Below are 24,216 nucleotides of genomic sequence, written 5' to 3' on the forward strand. Positions count from 1 at the left end.
TATATTATTGATTGACTGGTGATTCATTTTAAATGTGAAACCGTGACTGACTAACTTTGAGTAAGGAAATATTACTTAAGTCAAAAAGGGACGAGAAAATTTTTCCTTTGTACTGTATTCATCCTAATAACTGAGTTGAGTTGGTTTGATTTCAGATTTTACGATCTTATATAAAATATACACAAACACTTGTGAATTGGTTAAGGTTTTGTTGTTTGAGGCAAATCAATTTGTGGTAATTTTTCATGTCTTGTGTATTTTCACTTTGCATTTGAAAAATGTTTGAGGATATTGGTAAAGACGATTTCAGCCCTATGAAACAATCTAATTTAACTTTTCCAATGGGCAGGGGAAGTGGGCCTGACATTTGTCACAATAGGAGGGTGTCTGAAATTACACCTCGTTGTTATGGGAGAGGAAGAGCATTAGCAAATGTGGGTCTTGACTATATGCACACAGTTGATTCAGCAATTGTTGCTTCTGTAGGCCCAACAGCTAGCTCCACCACAATCACACGCCCAGATGCTGAACGTGTTATTTCCCCTGAGGCATTAGGGAGCATAATTTCAGATTTGGCTCAGAGAATAAGCGAGAGTATTTCGGCCAGCCTTAACCTTGCGCACCAGCCCAGCCCAGTACAGCCTAATCCCCCTTTCCAGTCTCAGCACTCCAGTGAGTGTATTGATGCATCTAGTCTGAAGGTGATAGTTCAGCAAGATTCAGCACCTCCACCATTCTTCAGGGGCGATAAGAGTGATTCATTTACCATCCATGAATGGGAGGATATGATGTGCAGTTATTTAAACAGGATGAGATGCAAAACGCAAACTGATGTTTCTGATCTCATCTTGAGCAGACTAGCTGGAAGAGCGAGAGATGTTGTTAAGGTGTCCCTACGAAGCCGTCCTGAACTGAGTGCAAGTGAACTTCCAAGTGCGGTGTTTGACATATTGAAACACAACTTCAGTGAGTTGGCTTACTCCAATATGCCTATGGCTGACTTCTATAATACTGTCCCAAGAGCAAATGAAAGTCCCATGGATTACTGGATACGTCTTAACAAGGCCATAGATGTTGCTGATGAGTGTTTGCGCAGACGTAATAAGAGCGTTGAGGATCTTGCTGCTGAAGCAGTCATGATGTTTATTTCACATTGTCCAGACCCAAATCTTGCTATGTCTTTTCAGTTTAAACCAGCTGAGAAGTGGAGAAGTCGGGACAAGTCGGTTTGTGTACAACCAGTACGTTAAGTCACTCATCAGTGATCTTCAGTCTGCTATGTCAGTGGCACAGAAGAATTCTGTTCAAGAACAAAACCACCAGTCCAGCCAGTATAACAAAAGAGTTAAAGGCCTTCCTCTAGCCATTGGAGACCAGGTGCTTGTGGCAAACAAGGGTTGTAGAGGGAAACGAAAACTTGCTGACAGATGGGAGCCTGTTGTATACACTGTCGTCGCCTCAAAGCCTTCCATACACGTCTATAGGATCAGTGACCGAGCTGGTAATGAGCGAACAGTACATCGCAATCTTCTTTTGCAAGTAAACTTCCTTCCTTTGCCTAATACTGAGTCAGATGGTTATGGTCGACAGGATGCTAGATCACCTACCTGCAGTGTCTCCCCACAGTCTGACCCAACATGCTCTGGTGGTCTAACTGCCCAGACCCACAGTGATGCTTGTTCCTACGCTGCTGAAATTGAGCCTGCAGAGGATGCAGATGATGACCAGAATGACGCTGAGGAACTCTCGCAAGCAGACTCAATGTCCAACATCTCCAATGTTGCTACATGTGATGATGACCGCACCGCTTCATGGGTGCATTCTCAGTTGCCCAGCCAACAGGAGCCAAATTCACGATTTGCTGTGCCTGTGGCCGATGACAATACTGTGGCTGGTGCTGGTGCTGACCCTTCTCCCCAAAATCCTGTCTCTGACAGTGTACCCCTTTTGCAAGATCCTGTAGCTGATTTGAATACAGCTGATCGTTACTCTACCAGGTTTGGGAGAGTTATCAAACCAGTATGTAGACTTATTGAATCTATGGTTCAACTTGAATCCCTCTTTGGTTTAGATTCTAGATTCTTAGAGTCCAGTGGGGTTGATAAATTGGCATTGAGGAGCGGTAGGGTTCAGAAAGCCCTCCATGGAAGAATATCATAAGACACAGATCGTCCATAGAAGTCTGACTAGCTAACATAACAAAGTCCGAAATGTACTCCTCAATGGACCGCTCACCTTGTTTAAGACGCATGATCTGAGCTGCTGTATTCTGAGCTGCTGGATCCTTGTTGGCTGAGTATTCTGTAACGAGGAGACGGGAGGCAGGCGGATCCATTCGCAGACTTTTATTAACACAACGAGGCAAAGACATGGTCGAGAGGCAGGCAGGGTCAAACAATGGCAAACAGGTGTTTAGAAAGCGAGACGAAGAATAGTCCATAAACAGGCGAGGGTCGAACAGCGGCGTACGTTATCCAAAGGGCGAAGCAGGAGAATGGTCAGACAGGCGAGAGTCACAAAAGGCAGGCGGCGGGAAGAAACGAAACAAATAAACAAGGAAAAACAAACGGAAACCAGACACGAGATACAAGGGAACGCTTTGAATGAATGCAAAAACAATTCAATACTCAGCAAAGTGTAACAGGAAGACCGGGGCTTTTATACAGTCTCTGATTGGGCGCAGGTGGTGGGAGCAGTGGCTGATGGATAATGTAGTCCGGGGTGTAATGCTACAGTCAGTGTGTGATAGGGTGAGAGTGACATCTGGTGGTGAGCGAACAGCGGGACACCGAGCAGATTCGTGACATATATACACAGAAATAAAAATAGGAGAAGATAGGCCCGGGCGATATGGCAAAAAAAAAAAAATCTTCAGAACGTTTGACTGATTCTCGATTTTTAACTAGTCAACTTGTAAATGTAATTACAACATGATTCAAGTACCTTTTTTTTATTAACTCTCTAGTTAAACAAAAAATATATTCCAAATGCACCAAATGTAAAGTTGTCAACATGATGTAAATGTTAAACAGAATCACTGAGACTTCTTTGTAGCACAGCATCAGCACTGTGGTTGTAATTTGGCTGAGCCTCTTCCAAAAACATGAATGTCAGTGCAAAACCTGCTAATTATTCACATAAACTAGCAACAGAAAGCAGCTCTACATTTGGACAGTTCACAAGATAATTATTTAGCTGTAATCTCATCTGTGCTTTAAAAAAAGATGTTTCTAATCCATATTCTTGTTTGCAGAAAAACACACAAAAGGGAGGAAAGGCCGTGCTTGTTTCCGGGCAGTGTGGAAGGCTGTAAAACGCCACTTCCAAAACCTCAAAACCAAAGAGTGCTCTCATGTGCCTGACCAGGGGAAATCGCAGGAGCACACACAAACATCCAGACGAGAAGCAACAGCAGGCACAGATCCGCTTGAGACCCGCCCATCAAATCGTGAGTATCCAGTGCTCTGTTTCGTGGCAATTTCAGCCTGTTTCTGGTTTTGTTACAAACAGCTGCTGCTGTAGTTCAGTCTCATGCTTGTTATTAACATGTTGTGTGTTTTTTAGATAACTTATTCCTTTCGAATAAACTGAGGCGGGATATTGCATCTTCATACTTTGACTTGCCTTATGAAGAGAGACTGCAACATGGAGCAGAATACTTTCGCTCTCTCTATGAAGTGGGAGAGGAACTGGGATCGGGAACTTATGAAGTCCGTGTCTATGAAGGAACTAGAAGATCGGACGGTCAAAAAGTATGTTGCTCTTTCTGCATAATCAAACGTCGTGCCTCTTGTTTCTTTCTGTGAACTTTGAGTCCTGACATAAACATCAGTGTTTTGATCAAAACATGTTTAATTTGTTTAAGTTTGCAAAAATGTTCTTCATTTTTTTTAGGTACTCATCAAAATTGTTAAGAGGCGCTGGCGTGAGAGAACATTGACGCTGGTAAATTGGCCAAACTGTTCTTCTTCATGAAATTCTCTATTAGGAATTATTTTATTAAATTCTGTGTAGAGCTAGTATGACTGAATTAGACAATCAATGCTTAGAATCATCAGTTATAAAGTAGATGTTCATTATTTCATCTTTAATTTCCTTCACTCTTTAGATTTAAAATTAGTTGGGAGTCAGCTAACCCTTCGTCAATCTTGTTTCTTTAGGATGAGTTCTTCGAACCTGTGTGTAAAGAGGCAACTACATTGTTGATGCTGCAAAGGCCTCCAGTCTGCGACCACATCATAAGATTATATGACTGGTTTATCATGGAGGAACAAGACGTGTTGATAATGGAAAATCCTTATCCCTGTTTGACCTTGCAGAAGTTCATCAAAAAAAACAGCGGTCATCTGAACGAAGAAATAATTAGACGCATTATGTTGCAACTCGCCATTGCTCTTCATCACTGCTGGGATCGTGGTGTTTTTCAGAACACATATATGAGTAATATACTCATCAACACGGACACCCTGCAGCTAAAGATAATGGACTTTAGATTAGCAGAGCACATTATTAAAAAACGTGAGTTGGCTTTTTATTTATATCCGTATTTACTACAGTTCACTGATAATGCTTTGATGCTAAAACTCTGGAAATGTGTTGTTTACAGGAAGTAACGAAGTGTTATTAGAGGAAAGGTTTAGAGCGAATGCCAAAATGTATGCAGCTGAAAACTTATACGACATGTTGGATGATCTTATCAACGCAAGAGGACATCCGTGTCAGAAAAAAGCATGCCTGTCCAGAGGTGAGACCGATAACGAGAACGCAATGGAAATAACATTGCTTGAAAAACACATCAAGCTCAGACACAAGTGACAGTAAATGATTAGTGATAAATGACACTGAATGTTGAGCAGTGATTAAATGTTCATGGGCATCCAGAGAATGTGACAGTAACAGCTACAAATGCATTGTATTCCATAACATTGCCTTACATGAACTACAGACCTCAAAATGTTTTTTTGAGTGCCAGGACAAACATGACTAATCAGCTTCTTCTGAAAACTTTCACAGAATGCACAGATCTTCTTCTGAAACTTAAGGTTGGAGGGCCAACCACGCTTTACACCATAGAGAACATCTTAGATCATGCCTGGTTTAAAGAAATCTCCACAGCAACTGAAGGAGAAAGAATATGAAAAAAGTAAGCATAAGCAAAAGACATGTGTTTTTTTTTTTTTTTTTTTTTTTTTTTTTTTTTTTTAATCAGAAAGAGCTCTTTTCAATTTTAAACAGAGCTTATTTTCTTGCTCTCCCCTGTCAGCAGCAGCTTTCACCCACATTTCACTCCTTTAACCCGGGACATCTACCTTCCGGCTAGTACCCCAGCACTTCTACCTCTCTCCTCATCCCGAGCCAAAAGCTGCTCTTTTCAGCCTCTTCAGCAGGTCTTTCATCTATGGGGTTAGAACTGTTCCTTTATTCCAGTGATCCACAAATTAATGTAAAAAGATTCACAAACACAACTCTGCCAGGCATGCATTAGCAAATCGCTTCCTGTGCATCTGTGCATCACTGCACGCATTTGTGGATTTCAAAACATTTCTAGCATCCAGACTTGAACACAAATTCACAGACGGGTGGACTCCACCCACCGTCTGCTGCTGGCCAATTGTAGCATGTTCTCACTACAACCAATCACGTTTTGCTTTACAGTCACTTATATAGGAATTACAAGGTTTACAAGAAGTAGTACAGTAAAAGATATTTAACATTTAGATTTTGTTAGACCCTATTAGATAGTGTATCAAACCAAGCCACAGTATTATGTTTTAAACACATTTGAACATGTTAGAGAAAGAGAAATAGCGCTTTACGTCTCTTTATGGGAGCATTAGATAGAAAGCTTCACATAAATCGAGACAGAACAGACTACTAAATAATTAGAATCATTTACTAGATGAAATTACTCCAGTCAAGCAGCTTTAATGATGGATATGAGCTGGTGTCCGTTCTTTGTATGTTGCTAACTCGGTTCAAGAGCAGGTTTATTTAATGTAAACAGTATTAGATTGCATCTTTTAAAGTGTAAATCTCTCCCAGCCACTTCTGCTTTATTATAAGTGTACCCTACTGATGCAGGAAAAATAATTTAAAAATTAATCTGATAATAATGTTGTGTAGTCTGTAATACTATAGACAGCCATGTTTAACAAATTGAAAGATTTATTTGTGATAAAATAATTACTTTATAATTGAACTGGAGTCTTATACACATGCTATACAGTTCATGTGAGCTGTGCATTAATTTGAGTGGTGACAGCTATTATCAGAGTGGCTCGATGGAGTGCAGGAAATGCAGATAACTTGATCTTGATCCTTAAGAAACTTTAATTAATGCTGTCACGTAATAAATAAACCTCAAAGATAAAATTAAATCAATTGTAAAGCCTGTACAAATACTAGAAATCAGGAAAATAAATAATTGGGATTCATATCAAATTAAAAAAAAAAAAAAAAAAAAAAAAAAAGATCAGTTATCACAATTAGAAGATCTGGCATCTTTCAAATCATCTCAGATGTATTAAGCAAGGTATGAAGAACGAACCCCAGCTCTGTGAATCTAACAAACTATTAAGCATTAGAAATAGTGCTGTAACAGCACACAGAAGTCACGGTTCAGTACATAGTTCGATACAACGGGAAACTTTTTTTTTTTTTCATTTATTTTGAACAGACAGTAGTCCTACATACATGTAGCATGAGCAGTTGTTTTTGTTTTGAATTAGATTATATAATTTCAAAATTTAAAGCAAAAACAAAATGCAGTTGTTTTTTGCACAAAACAAAAACGGCAGACAGGCTTTTGAATTAGAAAGACAGAGACACATTACCCCCAATTTTGTCTTATTTTTCCAGCATCATGAACACTGAGCTCGATCTGCCAGTATTTTCTCCTCATTACAGGCTTAAAATTCGGTGCATCTCTAGAACCTGAAACTTTCCCACACTGCTGATTTAAAATAAGCAAGCATGCCGTCTGAACTCACTGTTCTTGTTCTTGTTTTGGGTTGGTGTGTAGATAGGCTCTTTTCCTTCAGGTTCCTTACTGTTGTGAAAGTTAGCATTACCACACGCGCCCCTTCTGTTGATAGCCTGTGACTGACAGTATTCGTTGTCAGATTGCATAAACACATACATGTACTGTTACACCACTGATTACAAATATTGTAAATATGAATTAAAACTAATACAAACTGATTCCCACTTTTAGACATTGTACACAGTATCACTGATTATAATGCGTTCTGTTTGATTTTGCTGCTTTGCATCAGGTGTAGAGGGGCTATTAGAGCTCGGGATCTGTAAATGATCATAATTTGTATATAATCTTGAGTTTATCCTGATTCACTGATCACAATGGAAATATAAAGAAGCCACATAAAGTAAGTTTTATCCACACAAACAGAACTTAAAGGGGTCATCGGATGCTAAGTTCACTTTTACATGTTGTTTGAACATTAATGTGTGTTGGCAGTGTATGTACAAATCTACCCTATAATGATAAAAATCCATGCAGTGGTTTTTAATTAATCTGTAAAAATAATATCCCCTTTTCAAATCGAGCCGTTCTGAGATGCCTGTCGTTGTTGCGTCACACTAACAGAGGCCGCTCCCACGATAGTTGATTGACATGAGCGTTTTACCTCAGATCAGTTGTAACAGTCCGCCCTCTTTGTTTTGATGCCGGAGCAGAGATGTAAGTTAGATTGAGCGATTGAGGTGTTGTGTTGCTGGATGTAATAATGAACATAGTGGTCGTCATTTACTCCTGACATCTGAGCCGCTGAAGATGCAATAATTACATTTGTTTGTGAAGAGAATGCACCTCCCGATCTATATATATATATCCGTCTATGTTCGTGCGAATCATTTGTGCTCCAGCTTCACTTACAGCAGAAGTGAGTATAAGGCAGTGGTTCCCAAACCTTTTCTGCCGTGCCCCCCTTTTGCAGAATAAAAAATTCAAGCCCCACCCCGCATTTACACATAAACATAAACACAACTTCATAAGGATTTATTTGAGATGTAATAATTAAAATTCAGTGTGTGACAACTTACTGAAAAAAAAAAAAAAAAAAAATAAACAAGGAACTAGTCACTTTTAGAGTAGAAACATCAAAAGTAAAGCATGCAGCTTTACTATGTACTATTTTTTTTTTTTGTACTATGTAACAGCATTCACTGTTTTTAAACAGATTTTCTCATATTTTTTTCCCCTTTTTGTAGTTGTGATCTTTAGAGTAGATTCATCATCTACTTTGTTTACCTGGCACGTATTGTCTTTTCAAAAACTTGTCCATACTTTCCAACGTTTATTGAAAGTAACAATAAAATTAAATCTCAATATATTAGTTTATTCAGTTCTATGAAACAGAATCAGATATAACTTTTTTTTGACTAATTATCAAAATAATGTATACGTTAGTCCTACAAAGCTATTATTATCAGAGCATGTGAGCAGAGCATACCATCATGAGAGAATAGCGTCATTTTACCAGCGTTGTCCAGTACAGCAGTACTACAACAGGTTACAGCACAGTATGTTACGCTATTGCAAACAGGAACAAGTATACATAGAAATTTTTTGTCAGTGCGTTATTTGAGTGGTCTTTGTATTTCCGTTGAGCATAAGCGGTACACAAGTGGAGCATTCATATGAGCCGTGAGCAACTCAACGGAACGCACATTCATAGGGCGGAATATTGAGCAGAGCGTCACACACTGAGTGGTGTGTGCTGAATACTGCCGGACTACGCAGCAGTCTCTTTCGAATTTCTATAAAAATCGGTGGTACACTAGCACTTACCGCGCCCCCCAGTTTGGGAACCACTGGTATAAGGGTTTTTTATGAATCTTTGTGATCGCCTTTACTAATAATGTGCTAGTTAGCAAGTTTAGCGGCTAAATGCGGCTAAAGTAAACAGGCTCGTCACTCCACAGAGAGAAGACTGAGGGCGGGGTCAGAGCAGAGCTCATTATCATTTAAAGCAGCCTCGACCAGAATGAGATGATTTTTGCAGAGCTGATTTTGGCACGGTAAAAAGGGTGTTGTTTAACGCAACCATTGAGAATTTTTAACCAAAATGGGCATCCAATGACCCCTTTAAAAACAATTTAAATGAAAAGCCCATAGAATATTGTGAATAATTCTGAATCAAAAGGAATCTGTTCCCATCCTGACTGTAAAGCAAAATGTGACTGGTGTAGTGAGAACATGCTACGATTGGTCAACGCAATGTTTCTGTTATCTTTTATCTGATTGGCTTGAGTAGACAGTGGGTGGAGTCCACCTCAAGGTTATTATAGTTCTGCATTTTTTTTTTTATTTTTTTTTTTTTTTAATAGTTTGTTTTTAATAGTTTCATTAATGAGTTTGTTCATTTTAGTTGATTTGTTTCTATTTTGAACATATTTCTGTTTAGTGTTTACAGTTGAACAGATTTAACAGATCACTCCCAGAGTGCAGACTAGAGCTAGACATTTTAATGGAAGCTTCTTGACACAAATGTAGCAACACAAAGCATTTTGAAATTGATTAGACAGGGAAAAGTAAAAGTAAAAGATGGGGAAAAGTTTTGCACTCCTTAAGTCTTCACAAACTGCGCTCCGATCGAAGGTGCCTATTCAGTGTACACTACTTACTTCTCTGAGCATACGATATCTGTTCAAGTTTACTTCACTAAATGCTCTAAACAATCGAAATGAACTCTTGTCACGGTTATTTGCAGGAGTTATACTTTTGTAAAAATATAAATATAATATAAATCACAAATATATCCATTTGTATATTTACATTAATTGGTAATATAAATTGATATTGATATAAGTTGTCATATTTGAATGTTTTAGACTGATCGGTAAATGTAATTTGATAATAATAATAACACGGTAATATTGTACTGTAATGTAATATTAGATGCGTCTTTTATGTCTCCGAACAACTGCATATACATCACACCTGGGAATCAAACCCTTGTCCACAGAATTTATTTTAGTTAACCTTGCAGTACTGTAGCGATGTAATATTTTGTTTCAGCTCATTTCTCAGTAATTGTTCTTAGTTATGTTCTCATTTATTTTTTAGAACATTTTCATTTTGTCAGTTTATGAAAATGTTTTTTGATCACTTGTTTTCATCTTAGTTTCAGTTTTATTTATTTATTTATTTATTTTTTTGGTCCTCCTGTCTGTGGATTTGTATGCATGTCTTGACGCTGAAAATGTTTCGAAATCCACAGATGTGTGCTGCGATTCTCAAACGCACAGAAAGTGATCTATAATTGAATACCAGGCAGAGTTGTGTTTTATTCTCTTTATTTGTGGATCAGAATGTATTTATCTGGAGCAAAGGAGCAATTATAATCCCATATTCAGGTCCTGATGATGGTCCTCCATCCAGCAGCAAGATCCTCATATACTTCTGCCTCTTTCAAAAGTGTCAAATAAATAAATAATGCCCCTTGATTAAGAAACACCCATTTTGATTCTGCATGTGCACTTCTCATGTTTCCTCATTTTAGAGAAAACGGGTGCATCTTCACAGTTTGATGAATCACCTAACATATGCATACAACTTCTCTGGCACATCTGCTGTATTATTTCTCCATTTCATTTGTTTTAGAGGCTTTTGTCGTTGATTTTTATCATTACTGACTGTAATTAGGTACATTCTTAAAAAAAAAAAAGAGTGAAGAGTGTAAACAGGAGACAAAGTTATGATGATAAAAAAGGAGCATTTTTCATAGCTTCCTGACTACGTGGGCATGAATTTGTAACTGAAAATCTTTTTAGGCAAACATCAAAATATGAATGAACTATATCTGGAACATGTCTTGTATGATCTCTTTTTTTTTTTTGCACCTGAAGTAGAAGAAAGACAAGAATTTTTGCTTATTTGATTAATGTACGTTGATATGTAATTGTGCAATAAGAAACAAATTGCCTAAATTATAATTCATTGCAGATTATTCTAAATTAAGCAACCTATTCTATTGTGTCCATCGCCTTTTTGTGGCAGCTGGAACTGGTGCTTCTTCATTTAAATACATTTTGTACTCCATTTGTATTCTTTTTAAAAATAAACAAGTTAGTGTTATTTGTGAACATAATGTATTTTATTTAATAATGTAGGGTCTTGTGATCCAAACTGTAATTTCAGAACATTTTACAAAAATAATTACTTTCAATAAAGTCTCTGTTTGTGGTCTTTGACATCACAGAAAATTCCCATGATGCAAAGGGGTTTACTGTAAGGGGAATTTGCAGTATTATACTGTAAATAACTGTAGAAATTACAGAAATATCTAACAGTGAATGGTGTTAAAAAAAAGTCAAAAGCACAAGCATTAGTGAAAAAAAAAAATAACATTATCGCTAGCTCACACTTGACTGAAACACAAAATAGAAGCAGCATTGCAAATAAATTGGAAAATATGTTGCAAATTCATTGGTTTTGCATTGTTTTATATATATAATTATATATATATATAATTTTTTTTTTTTTTTGGCAATTCTACTATATTTTTGTTTGCAAAACCTTTTTTTCTTACAATACTTCATTTTCTTTTGCATTGGACGAGACAAAAATCACATTTATTTTTTTCTCAACACTGTCATTTTCTCTTGCAAAGCTTTTTGCAATACTTTAATTTTTTTGTAAGTATAAGTGGCATTGTTTTTACTTCATACAAGTGCCTTTGGTTGCGCTCTGTGCTTCTGTAAGTGCCGTATTGTGATATGTTCATCTGGCCTCCTATCATCACAAATAACAGCATCCTGTGGTACCTGTGGATTTACTTGGATTATAATTGTAGCTTTGTCAGTTGAGATGACCTCACTGCATCCAAAAATTAAAATTCTGTTTTCTCAGGTTGTTCAAAACCTGTATGAGTTACTTTCTTCTTCACAAATGAGGATCTTTTGAAAAAGGTTGGCAACCAAGCAGCTGCTGAAAGCAACTGACTTTTTTTAGTAATAAATAAATAAATAAATAACATTTTTAAAAAATACAAAGTAAATGGCTATTGGTAACTGGTTACCAACATTCTTCGAAACATCTTCATTGATCATTTAAATTCAGCAGTTCGTAACTTATTTAAGGTTGCTTTTCTCTGTTTTTTATATACAGTAAATCTACATCTTATTTGTTTATGTTTTTCTGCCAGGGTTTCTAAAACAAGAACATTTAAAAGGCTTACATTAGCTTGCAATGTAATAAAATCAGTAAAATTATATAATAAAAAGAACTTCACAGCTAAAAATGATGATTGTCACTTATGATAAATGTATAGTTTTCTTTTTTTTTTTTTGGAAAGAATCCAAGCAAATCACAAATTTAAATGGAATTTTATGTACCAAAGTGTAACAATAAATGAGCAAAAACTTGCACTAAAAATAATCACTGGTGTTAAAGATCAAAGTGGTCAAAAGATGATTGTTGATTTTAATTGATGTATATCAGTGTGTATATAAATATAGCCTTTATAATTAAAATAATCACAGATGTTAATCAATGCACATATATTGTACCTGAGTGAAATGATTTGTGTCTGATCACTCTCTTATGAAGTATCTTTCTCTGTGTGCACTATGAAAAACCACTAAGCAGGAGCTTGTGTCATGTGAACTTGCTTTATGTAACACTCTACCTCCTGAAATTCAAATTATTTTAATTATTTGAAGAATTTTACCATTAAAAATTGTATGTTGACATTTTTCAAAATACATTAATTTTATGTAAAGTATATGCTAAATGAGGATTTTTTTAGCTGGAACAATTTGGAATGTCATCTTGAACAATAGTTTTTACACATGGTAGCTCATTAGGACTATATATACTGTAGGTCCAGTAAATATTCAGCTGACCAAATTGAAGCCAGCTATGTTTCAAAAGCACAGTTACCAGTTTATAAACTGAATTTTCCACAAGGGGGTGTAATTGCTACCTCTGGAGACTGAGACACAAGTCAGATTTGGTCAGAAGTGCTGAAATGTAGAGAAAAGAGAAGCATTCCCATCTAAATCTAAGCAGCTGTTCTTCAGTGCACTGATATAACGATGCATGTTGCTGTTGTTTCTGACACCAGATGATCACTCTTACACCAGTCTGGTGTGTGTTTGTCTGTGTGTGGCATCTCGTTGTTTTTTCAGATGAGAGATGTTTTACACCAACAGTATCCAACTGTTGAAAGCAGCAAAAGGACATTGTAGAGCATTTTATTGCTTTCTGAGAGCACTTTGCATCTGGGTGCTTTGACAAAATGTTGATTGCCATTACTTTTCAAAGTTTGTCATTATGCAGGGTTACAGTTGTGGACTATATGTTCTTGTTTCAGAGAATATGTCTGATAACATTTTTATTTGATAGAGACAGGGTTTGTCTGTCTTTTTTAGCCCAACCTCTTTTAAGCTAGACTGTTTCAGCAACACTGTACTTGTTTGTAAGATTGTAGGATTAGCAAACATTATATTACATTAGGTTAAATTAGGTGTTGACCTAATTTCACTTTGAACTCCCTTTAATATCCTAGATGCACTGAATTACCATTTTGTCCAACAGAGAAACATTTTTGTTTGTTAAATAATGGTATTGTGCTAAACAAGCAGCAAAAGTTGTTTTGACCATAAATACATTTTATATAATTTTTTTATGGTTATGTAAGGTTAAAATAAAAAAGACATCAGAGGCAAAAAAAAGTATCTTTGTATCAACATTTGATTAATCACAAATTTTATTTTTTATTTTTATTTTTTATTTTTTGTGAAATGTAATGTAAAAATATTACTTGAGTCAACAGAAGCAACAATAGGCTATGAGTTATTAATTCCTAGCATCCTTTAAACAGTAGGATCTCCTCAGAGTGACAGATTTTCCCTAGGAAGTAACAGACAAGATATATTAGTACAGAACAGATTCAGACTCATTATCAGCATTAATGTTGCTAACATCCACATACCATAAGAGCTATTTTTATAGGCTATATGTGAGGAATAACCAAAGGACCTTGTCCTATTTTTAGACCACTGAATTTAAATACAGTTTACAGTGGTACATATTAAGGTTATTTTTTATTTCCTTTTCATTCTGATACCTTTATTTTTGTTGTTGTGACTGTTTAAGGTAAAATTAAAGTACATACTGGTAAATAGGATAAAACCCCTGGTTATCATCACTAAATCATTTACCTGGTTCTGGTTCAGTGCCACATTTACCACTGTAGAGTTGGTGTTGCTGTTGACTTTGCAGGCAAATCCTGAGATACAGATGGAGATGATGAACTGAAGGATGGTGAGCACCAGCAATACTCCAATGATTCCCATGTCATATCTCTAAAAAATATTCAACAGGCTCATATGAAAGTAGTTTTTCAATAAACTATCAATTATATTAAGTGAGTTTCTATAATATATTACATTATACATATATCTTTCAAACACTTGAAACATGTCACAAGTCACATGGACTACTTATATGATACTTTCATGGGGCCTTTGCATAATTTGAAGTATGAAATGTCCAGTTCATTGTAATTATATGACCAGTGCAATATTTATTAACAATTACCTTAAAATAGTAAATGATGACACCATTTTCGTTTTGGGGCAAACTATTTATTTAAATAAATAAAAAAATAAATATAATTTAAAATTAGTAATTCAACCTTTTTGCAATTCAGCAAATAAGTACTTGTAATTTAATGAGACAGTGTACCTTCACCTTTAATGTGATTGTTATTTGTTCATAATCAAACCTTTGGTTTCCGGTTAGATTAATCTGGGGAAAGAAAGGTGTGGTCCTGTGTTCCTTGCGTCTCAGTCTTTCATTTATTTTACAGATCACAATTCTTTTTGTTATTGTGACCACCGCGCCTGGGGTCCGTAGCACAAACTATTTATTTAAATAAATAAAACTTAAAATGAATTTAAACAGATCACATTTATATAGTATTGCACATTGTACCTTCAGTTTTAAACATGTGGAGTCGTAATAACTGTAATTATTGTAACATTCTCCATAGTCCCTTGCAGAGAATTGCATGTCAATGCTCATCAGAACAATGGCTGCCGCTGCAGTTATGGCACTAATGACATTCATTATAAGTGCGCCTTTCACCTGCAGGAAGAAAAGCTGACACATTAAAGGTGACAGTAGTAAAGTGCACTTGTAAAACAGCAAAAAGTTTAAGTTAAAGTTTTTGTTAAAGAGTATGAGTTCTACTCTAAATTTCACAATTACTTTAATGTGTTACTTGCCATTTTTTTCTTTGTAATTAGATGTGAAATATACTAGCAATATCTGAATTAAAATTGTTTCTATGCCATTTTTCAATGCAGTTTTTATTTTTTATTGTAGCACCATTTTTATTAGGATTAATCTCCAATATGTCAATATAATTCTGTCCAAAAACTACCTTCAGACCCACACTCTCAGAAAAAAAAATTATGTTTTTGAGGAAAACATTTCAGAAAAAAAATGGATAAACGAATATTATGAAATTTTTTCCTATTTTTAGATTTTTTTTTTTCTTTTTTTTGTAATTTAATATTTAATGTATTTCTTTCACATGCATGTGCAGCCTTGATATTTAGTCTTAATTATATATTATTGATTATATATTATCAAATTATATCTTTAGATGAATAACGGTTTAATGAGAAAAGATTATTACAACATAATTGAGTGAAAAAAAACAATATGTGTGTGGCAGCAATGCGTCACCGTGAAAGTATGAGATTACTCTTATTTTTTTTCTGTAATTTAATTACAGTTTTTTCTTATGTAATGGAACTAATATATAGACTGTGTATAGACTGTAGAACATGTATATACAATACAATTCAATAGTGGATTTAACATCAAAATTGGTCCCACTTTATATTAGATGGTCTTAACTATTATGTATTTGCATTTAAATTAATCATTTGATACAATGCACTTACATGTACTGTGTATGTTTTTTTTTTTATTGTACTTATGTTTGAAAAAATACATGTATGTAACTACATCTGTAATTAATTTCTGCAATTACATTTAGAATTACACTGTTGACCCATCCCTTACACCTTAACCCACCTTTATACCCATACCACCAAACCTGTCCCTAACCATACCCGTATCCCACCTCAAAACCAGCAAAAGTGTTTTGCAAAACAATATAAATACAATAAATACATTGTTCTTATTTATTTTTCTTTATGTAAGTATAAAGTAGTTAAGGCCACCTAATATAAAGTGGGACCTCAAAACTCACCCAACTCACCCAACACTGGTAAAAGTGAGTTTACCATGGGAATCTTGTGGTTTCTTATTTTTTACGCTTTTTTTAAGTTTTCATTAAAAGTCATGTAAATAGAAAGGCAGTAAAAAGTATATTGCTGTGATTTCTGGTGCTACTGTGTTTAAAGACAAAGTTAAAAATCACAATTACCCCACAATGCCATTGTACCCTACTGCACGCAACCTTTACTGAATGAACAGATGATAGGGAGGCTTGCTTTGTGCTTTTAGTGGTATAAATTACACAACAATTAAAGGAGTAATGTGAATAATACTGTATGAATACATTATAAACAATTGTATGTTTATCACATTGTATGTACACACCACACACGGATGAAGTTTATTCTGCACAGCAACAGTCAGAGAGCCAGCAGTGATGTACTGTGAAAGAAACACAGGACATGTTCAAGTTCATTCTGGAAATTAAAATTAGAAGCTAGAAAGCAAAGGCATAAAATTAATAAACTTGTTTACGCATGTAGCCCTCGTCCCCTGAAGGAGGGAATGAAGACATTATGTCAGAATGACTGACGATTTGGGATCTTCCCCGAGAGCCCAACCATCTTTAAGTGTAACAAAACGAGCCAATGGACATTGTCGTGTGAGATTTGCATTTGCACCCCACCTCACAAAACGGGTATGCAAGGAAGAATGTGTGTAATCGCACATTCAATTTTTCACTGAGGAACTGAGACAGTGCATCCTGGCCACTCAGTGGTGGTACAACAATTGTGGCAATGGGACATAATGTATCTGGTTACATACGTAATTGAGACGTTCCCTTTCAGTCAGTCACGTTCTACATTACCTCAAAATGACTGACGAATTGGGATCCACTATCCAGTTGACAAGCCTTTGCTTGGAGTGGCCTTTCCCTTCTAAGGTCCTAATGTTCTGCGTATGGTCCACAAATTAGTGCAAGGCACGAATGGGACGGAGCAAGGGCTGGGTCTGTCTCTTCCGAGGGCAGCGCTTGCAGGTTAATCACCTCATTCCTGAAAGGCGTGGTGGGAACCTTGGGAACGCATCAGTCTGAACTCCAGGCATGATTTGTTGAAAATGCCTGCAGGTCCCCTACCCCTTTAACTGAAGCCAAGAGACAAGAATTTAAACTCCACTGACTGCAGAGGTTCAAAGCACTCCCTTTGTAAGGCCATTAGGACAGAGGAGATATCCCAAGAGGGTACCAGGTGAGGGCAGGGAGGATTTACCGTCCTCGTACCCCTAAGAATCTTGATAATCAGGTTGTGCTGTCTGTCTACTGCATTGTGATGTGCAAATATAGTGGCAACATACGTTTTCAGGGTGGAGGAAGACAGTCTTCACTCCAACTTTTCCTGCAGTAAAGAAAGCACAACGCTGATCGGGCATCTCCGGGTGGCTTCTCAGCAGGAAGAACATCAGTCGCTAAACAGGTTACACTTTAAAGCAAAGGTGTGCCTTGTAGAAGGCACTCTTACTGAAGTGATGGTGTTTAAAGGTAGCTGGAGGTAGATCACCTAAAAGCTCATTCAGAGACCACACATGGTGGTTCCAGAGATCTGGACACAGGTGCCATATAATACCATGGTGTCCTCAAACCAGGCTCTGCTGCCCACTGGCAATAGAAGGGGGTGGGAGGTGGGAGGTGGGAGCGGGAGGTGCAGTGTCATACACTGCCATCTGTGCCCTTTTGGGACCCAGAGAAAGAGGAAACTGCTCTTTTCTTAAAAATTTGTGTACTGCTGGCTGTAGGGCCAGAACTGAATAAAAGATTCTCCGCCCGCCCTCCACTCCTGTATTGAAATTCTCGACTGGGGGGGATCTCAACATACCCCTTGACCGCTCCACCATTGAGGGTACTCAGGGTGGAAAAAGCACTGGCTCAGTTTCGGGCAGAGCAAGGTGCCCTCCACAGCCTAGTGACCTCTTTATGCTCTTTATGCTCTTTCTGAAAGAAGGGTACAGAGGATGAATGCTAATGACCTGAATGTGGCACCCGCAGGTACCAATCATCCAGCCTTAATCGTTCGGAAGACAGAGGAGGCCTCCACTCGAGCCAAACATGTGACTGTCAGACGGGGCCAGGGTATCTGTTAAAAGACAAAATGTCACACCCGTGTCACTTTTTAGGGAAATTGCTCTTTTTATAAGGAAAGGAAAGGACATGATGTGGAATTTTTGCTCTGCATTTAACCCATCTAAGTTTTTACAAACAGCAGTAAATAGTGAATAAACATGAACACACACAACCTGAACACACACCTGGAGCAGTAAGCAGCCAATGCTGTGGCCCCAGGGAGCAGCTGGGGGTTTGGTGCCTTGCTCAATGGTCTCACCTCAGTCATGGTATTGAGGGTGGATAGAGTGCTGGTAATTCACTCCCCCCTACAATCCCTCCCAGACCTGAGACTCAAACCTGCAACCTTTAGCTTACAAGTCTGACTCTCTAACCATTAGGCCACGACTGCCCCATGACTTTTCTAATCTGCAGTGTGCAAAAAGGCTCTTTTTTTGAAAGGCTGCAGCAGACAATGCTGTAAAAATCACGATCACCCCTGACACGCCATCACACCCACACTTGTTTAAAAAGCTTTCAAATGCTTGTACACTCGTCAATCTCAGATGATTGCTTAGAGCATAAATACTTTGCTCCAAAGTGGAAAGCTGAATGTGCGATTGCATGTGCTGCTTGGAGCACCATTCGGAGCTCCTTACACTCAAAGATGATTGGGCTTTCGGGGGACATTCCAGTTTGTCACGTAATGTCAAACGTGACTGACTGAAAGGGAACTTACAATAAGGAATCCCCAGTAGGTTATGCCAGTAATGACATAAATAGGATAACCGTAACCATCGTTGCTGGTGCATACAATACCAAATAGGAAAACCATCACTCCATTCATTATCTGGATGGTCTAGACAGAGCAGATATGGGTCAAATGTTTGTTTGCTTGTTTTTAATAACATTATCATTCCTGTTTGGACATTTACACACACACATAGGACATTTACAGTATTGTAATGTTTTATGCATTAAAGTATTAAAGCAAGCAGACACGTACACATCTATTCACTTGAGGACTTATGACAACATTTCTTTTTTAATCACAAAAGAAAATTAGATACTTAAAGTATTCCCAAAATCATTCACAATTATGATGAATCATTAAATGCATTACCCCCAGTGCCTTTGGCTGTGCTTTGAGAAATTCTGTAAAAGCCGTATTAGTTCACCCAAAAATAAAAATTGTCATCTCAAGTTTTTTTCAAACCTGTATGAGTTACTTTTTTCTGTTGAACACAGAAGAAGATATTTTGAAGAATGTTGGTAAACCAGTAGCCACTTACTTCCACAGTATGCAAAAAATATATATACAATGGAAGTCAATGGCTACCGTCCACTATTTGGTTACCAACATTCTTCAAATATATCTTCATTAAGCATTAGAATTCTGCAGTTCACAACTCATTTAAGGTTGCTTTTCTTAGTTTTTCATGTACAGTACATCTACGTTATGTGTCTAGAGTTATAAACTGTGATATTGTTATTACATTGTTATTACAATGTAATAACAAAGGTAAAATTATATTATAAAAGAACTTAACAGCTAAAAATGTTGTCACTAATATATCCTCATATCATAAACATTGGATTGTCATCTAAGATAAACACTTATTATAAATGTATAGAGTATTTTTGAAGGATCCAAACAAATCCTAAAATCTTCATTTGGAGTTTTATGTACCAAAGTATAACAATAAATTAGCAGAAATGTCGCTAGTGTTAAAGATCAAAACAAAAGATAGTTATATTTTTAGTTGATGTCAAAGTTTGTATAAAAATATACAGTTCATAATTAAAATAATCATAGATGTTAATCAATGCATGAAATATTTTACCTGAAATTAAATGAGATGTGTTGATGTTGATGTCTGATTGCACTTATGATATGTCTTTGTGTGTGCGCACTGTAAAGAACTGCTAAGGAGGAGCTTGTTTTATATAAACTTGCTTTATACTTTTAAGAATTATATAACACTCTGCCTCCTGAAATTCAAATAAAACTACAGGGTTGATAAATTAAAGTGAACACAAATGTATTTAAAAAGCAGTTGTTAGTGTGTGTGTGTGTGTGTGTGTGTGTGTGCCTGTGTGTTTTCTCCAATATGTTAATAAACATTAACACAAAACAGTCTTGACCACTGTTTGGGAAAGTTACTTTTAAAAGCAATGCATTTCAATATTACAACATTGTGTTCCTTAGTTATTTTTTATGGAAAGTAATGCGTTACATTCACGCGAAAATTAAAACGTAAAATGCAAATTCTTGTTTGTACAGTAAAGGCTGCATCTCAAACTGCTCTTACTCCCGAAATCTCTCAACATGGGGACAGGAGAGCTGTCAGTCAATAAATGGAAAAACTGTCATTACTTATTTGAAGAAGTAACTTTTCATTATGACTCAGTCAGTTTCCCTGGGAAGCAACAGACAAGATACAGTATGTCAGTACAGAAGAAATTCATACTCATCATCAGTTTTAATTTTAAGATTCACACACCGTAATAACTATTTTTGTAGGCTAAATGTGGGTAATAACGTCTCAGATTACGTATGTAACCAAGGTTCCCCGAGGGAACGAGAGGCTGCGTCTCAAACGCTATGGGAACGCCTCCAGCGTGACCACGCTCTGAAACACGTGTGCATACAGTCCAATGGAGAAGCGAGACGTCACAGGCGGGGTGACGCAGAGACCAGGAAGCTTAAAAGCACATGCGGTGCATGCAGCCGGCAGCTTCTGAATAGAGAAGCAAGCGCTGCAGGGATGCGGGGCGGGTCTCCCAAAAATTTGGAAATTAACTTCGGGAAATTTTCCCGGGAACGGGGTGCCCAAACCAGGGCCCGGCGACCAACCCCCTGGGGGGCACCCCCGGGGCTGGGGCAACAAAGTGGCCTTTTATCGGGGAGGGGTTTGGAGGAAAAACCCGCTCCCCAGGCAGGGAAGGAGCGCCCCAAAAGGGGGGGGGGAAACCCCCAGACGGAACCGGATTCCCCAGCCAAGGGCCCGTATAGACCCGTGACCAGAGGGAAAGGGGTTCCCCGGGGGGAACCCCGGTCGGCCACGGGAAAAGGTTTATTGGAAAGTGCCACCCCCCGGAAAAATTTTTCAGTAAAGACCCCCCTATGGCAGGGGTTATTTCCCGAAGGTCCGGCCTGAGGTAAACCCACACCAGCCCGTGTAGCCTGAAATGGAGAAAGTTTTTTTTGGGGGCCCGGGCCCAACCCCAACACCATAGAGGGGTTACCGGGGTTGGTTTGGCTTTTTCCTGGATGGGGGGGGCAACTCTGCGGGTAAAACCCCCCCGGGGGAAAACCCCCCGCCCTTTCCCGGGAAAAAGGGGCCCGTGGCTCGTGGGGAGGGGGGTTTGGGGCCTTTTGAGGAAAAGGAAGCGGGACCGGAAGGGGGGGGCCCGCCCTTCCCGTGGGCCCCCCCTAGGGTCCGGGCCCCCGGGGGCAGGCCATATCTCTGGCAAAAGGGGAAAAACCGGGGCCCCCCGGGCCTAAGGGCCAACTTTTTAACCCCCAGACCGGGGGGGTGGCCCCATACCCCCCCCAAACCGGGGGGGGCATGTGCAGCAACGGCGCGGGCCCCAACCCCGGCCCCAACAAAAAACCTTTCCTCCAAAGAAGGCGCGGGCTGCGGCGGCCTTGTATAAAAGCGGGTTTTCCCCCAAAAAACCCCTTGGTCTTGGCCCCACCGGCCCCCATGCCGCAGGCCAAAAAAAAAGTGCCATAGCCCCAGCAGACAAACTGCTCGGAGTGTCCTTTTTTCCCCTTTTCGAGAGGACCAACCGACGGAAAAACAGCCTGATGTGGCGATCCCCCCCCCAAAAAATTTTTCTTTAAAAGGGAAAGCACACTTTTCCCCTTTTAGTAAACCCCCCCTTCATATGGGTAGGACAAATCCTTTGGGACCACCCACAAATGGGTTTCACAAAAGTAAAATTCAGTTTAAGTGGGAGAATAAACTTTTTAAGGGGCCACAATTATAAAGTAAATTTTTTAATTTAACAAATTAAAAAACAAGCAGGAAAATAAAATTAAAAACCCCCTTTTTTTTTTTTTTTTTTTTCTTTTTTTTTTTTTTTTAAACCTTTTAAGAAAAAAGCCCCCCCCCAAATGGACGTAATGCCACCCCAAAAAAAATCAAAAATCGCGAATCCACTTCCGAAAACAAAAAGGGAAAATAAAAGGAACAAAAGCGTGTATTCAAGTTCCCCCGAGAAAAAGGGAGCGCCAAGTCCCCAAAAGGGGAAAACCCGGGGGCTTTCCACCCCCAAGAAGAGGCCCAGATTTGGGGAAAAGGGGGAGGGGGGGGTTTTTAACCCGCACAGATCATCTGACCCCAAAAGAGCCGGGGGGAAAACCCCCCAGCGGCCCGAGCGGGCTTAACCTCGGGCGCACAGCCTCCGCCCCTTATTTAAAGGGGGAAAGGGCCCGCGCGGGGTTGAAAGAAAGAGGACAGTCTAGGGGGGGAAAAAGGGGCGGCACGCCCCCCCTTTGGGAAGAGGGATCCCCCCCGGCCCCATCCCACTCTGCCTCGGAAAAAGGGGGGGTTCCGGGGCCCCCAACACCGGGGGGAGGGGGCCCCACCCCCGGGGCGACACACCGTTGCTAAAAAAGGGGGAAACCCGGGGTTGCCCCGGAAAACCGCTGGGGGCAAGGGTAGGGGGGGTTTAACCTGGAATCGGGTCCCCCCAACCCCCCCGGGTTAGAGGGGGAACTCCCGGGGGAAAAAACCGGATCGTTAAATACCCCCGTTGTAAACAGACAAAAAATACTTGGTTCCCCCCCAAAAAAAGGAGGAAGGAAACCCCGTTAAAAACCGTCTTATTTCAAAAATGTTTTTTAGGCAATGACACCAAATAAAAAACTAAAAAAACAATGCAACCCAAACCCCGAGGTTTTTTAAAAAAAGCTAGTCTACCGCAGTGTTTTTGTGGCCCGCCCCCCCTGGCCCCAGGACTGTAGCTTTTAAATTGGGGACACCCTAGCCACCCAACCGGGGGGGAACCAAATTTAGCCAGGAAATTAAAAAAAAATTTTTAAAATTTTTTGTCCCCTTTTTTTTTAAATTTGTTTTGTAAAATTTTAAAAACTTTTTTTTAAAAATTTGGTTCCATTTTTTTTTAAGGGAAAATATTTGCATGATTAAATTTTTACCCTTTTAACCCATTTTTTTCGTTTAATCAATGTTAGAGACCCCCTTTTTAAAACTTTTGTAAAAATATAATTTCTGGTTATTCAGGAAAAATTTTTTTTTATTCACTTTTAAGACGCAACACCGGTGACATCACTTTTCCACCGTGACACCGTCCCCACATTTTTTTTTTTTTTTTTTTTTTTAAGTATTCGTTTTTTTATTAAATATTTATTTGAATTAAATGGAAAATATAATTCTAAATAATTTACTTAAGATATACTATAAACACACTATAATTAAAAACTGAACATGGCTACATTGCGTCATATTTCATTTATCACGTGAGGAGAACGAGAGGAGTCGAATTTACAGAAAGAGAATGGCGTTGTGTTTTTTTTTTCGTTATGTTAATAAAAGTTCTGTTTAATATCAGTGATTTTTTTTTTTTTTTTTTTTTTTTTTTGTACTTTCGTTATCGTCCATTCAAACAATTGACGCCGAATTGCCAATTCCCGCAAAACTGAAAGTGAAAGTATAATACGCACGCATTTATAAGCTATTTAAACGCAGAAAAAAAGAGGAAACCCCCACCCCCACGGTGATACCGGTATTACCGGTGTTGTCACATGTCGATTAACCGGTGGGGAAATTTCCTCATCGTCACAACCCTAAACCATGCCCAGACCATACTTCTGGTGGAGTGGGCCCTCACCCCAACAGGGCATGGCAAGCCAAGACCATAGCATCTA

The 24,216-nt window shown here is 38.3% G+C and overlaps 1 protein-coding gene across 1 annotated transcript; it reads right to left on the minus strand.

Annotated features, from left to right (window-relative positions):
• Positions 1-13,822: 13,822 nt before the first annotated feature.
• On the minus strand, positions 13,823-22,032 carry LOC127172439 (membrane-spanning 4-domains subfamily A member 4A-like). The gene is made up of 7 exons (XM_051121702.1): positions 21,939-22,032; positions 19,444-19,475; positions 19,060-19,179; positions 16,607-16,663; positions 14,963-15,115; positions 14,188-14,331; positions 13,823-13,876 (listed from the first exon to the last, which is right to left on the minus strand). The coding sequence occupies exons 1-7, from the start codon at positions 22,030-22,032 to the stop codon at positions 13,823-13,825; spliced, it is 654 nt and encodes a 217-aa protein (XP_050977659.1).
• Between the last annotated feature and the right edge of the window lie 2,184 nt (positions 22,033-24,216).

The sequence above is a fragment of the Labeo rohita genome, chromosome 10 (genome assembly GCF_022985175.1).
Source record: "Labeo rohita strain BAU-BD-2019 chromosome 10, IGBB_LRoh.1.0, whole genome shotgun sequence".
NCBI classification, from domain to species: Eukaryota; Metazoa; Chordata; class Actinopteri; order Cypriniformes; family Cyprinidae; genus Labeo; species Labeo rohita.

Excerpts from the sequence above, each read along its gene's own strand:
- LOC127172439 (XM_051121702.1), bottom strand. The coding sequence starts at position 22,032 with ATGGGGGCCGGTGGGGCCAAGACCAAGGGGTTTTTTGGGGGAAAACCC. Across the intron at positions 19,180-19,443 it reads CACAGCCAAAGGCACTGGGG|ACCATCCAGATAATGAATGG; the intron begins GTAATGCATTTA and ends TGCTCTGTCTAG. Across the intron at positions 15,116-16,606 it reads ATAAACTTCATCCGTGTGTG|GTGAAAGGCGCACTTATAAT; the intron begins GTGTGTACATAC and ends TTCTTCCTGCAG.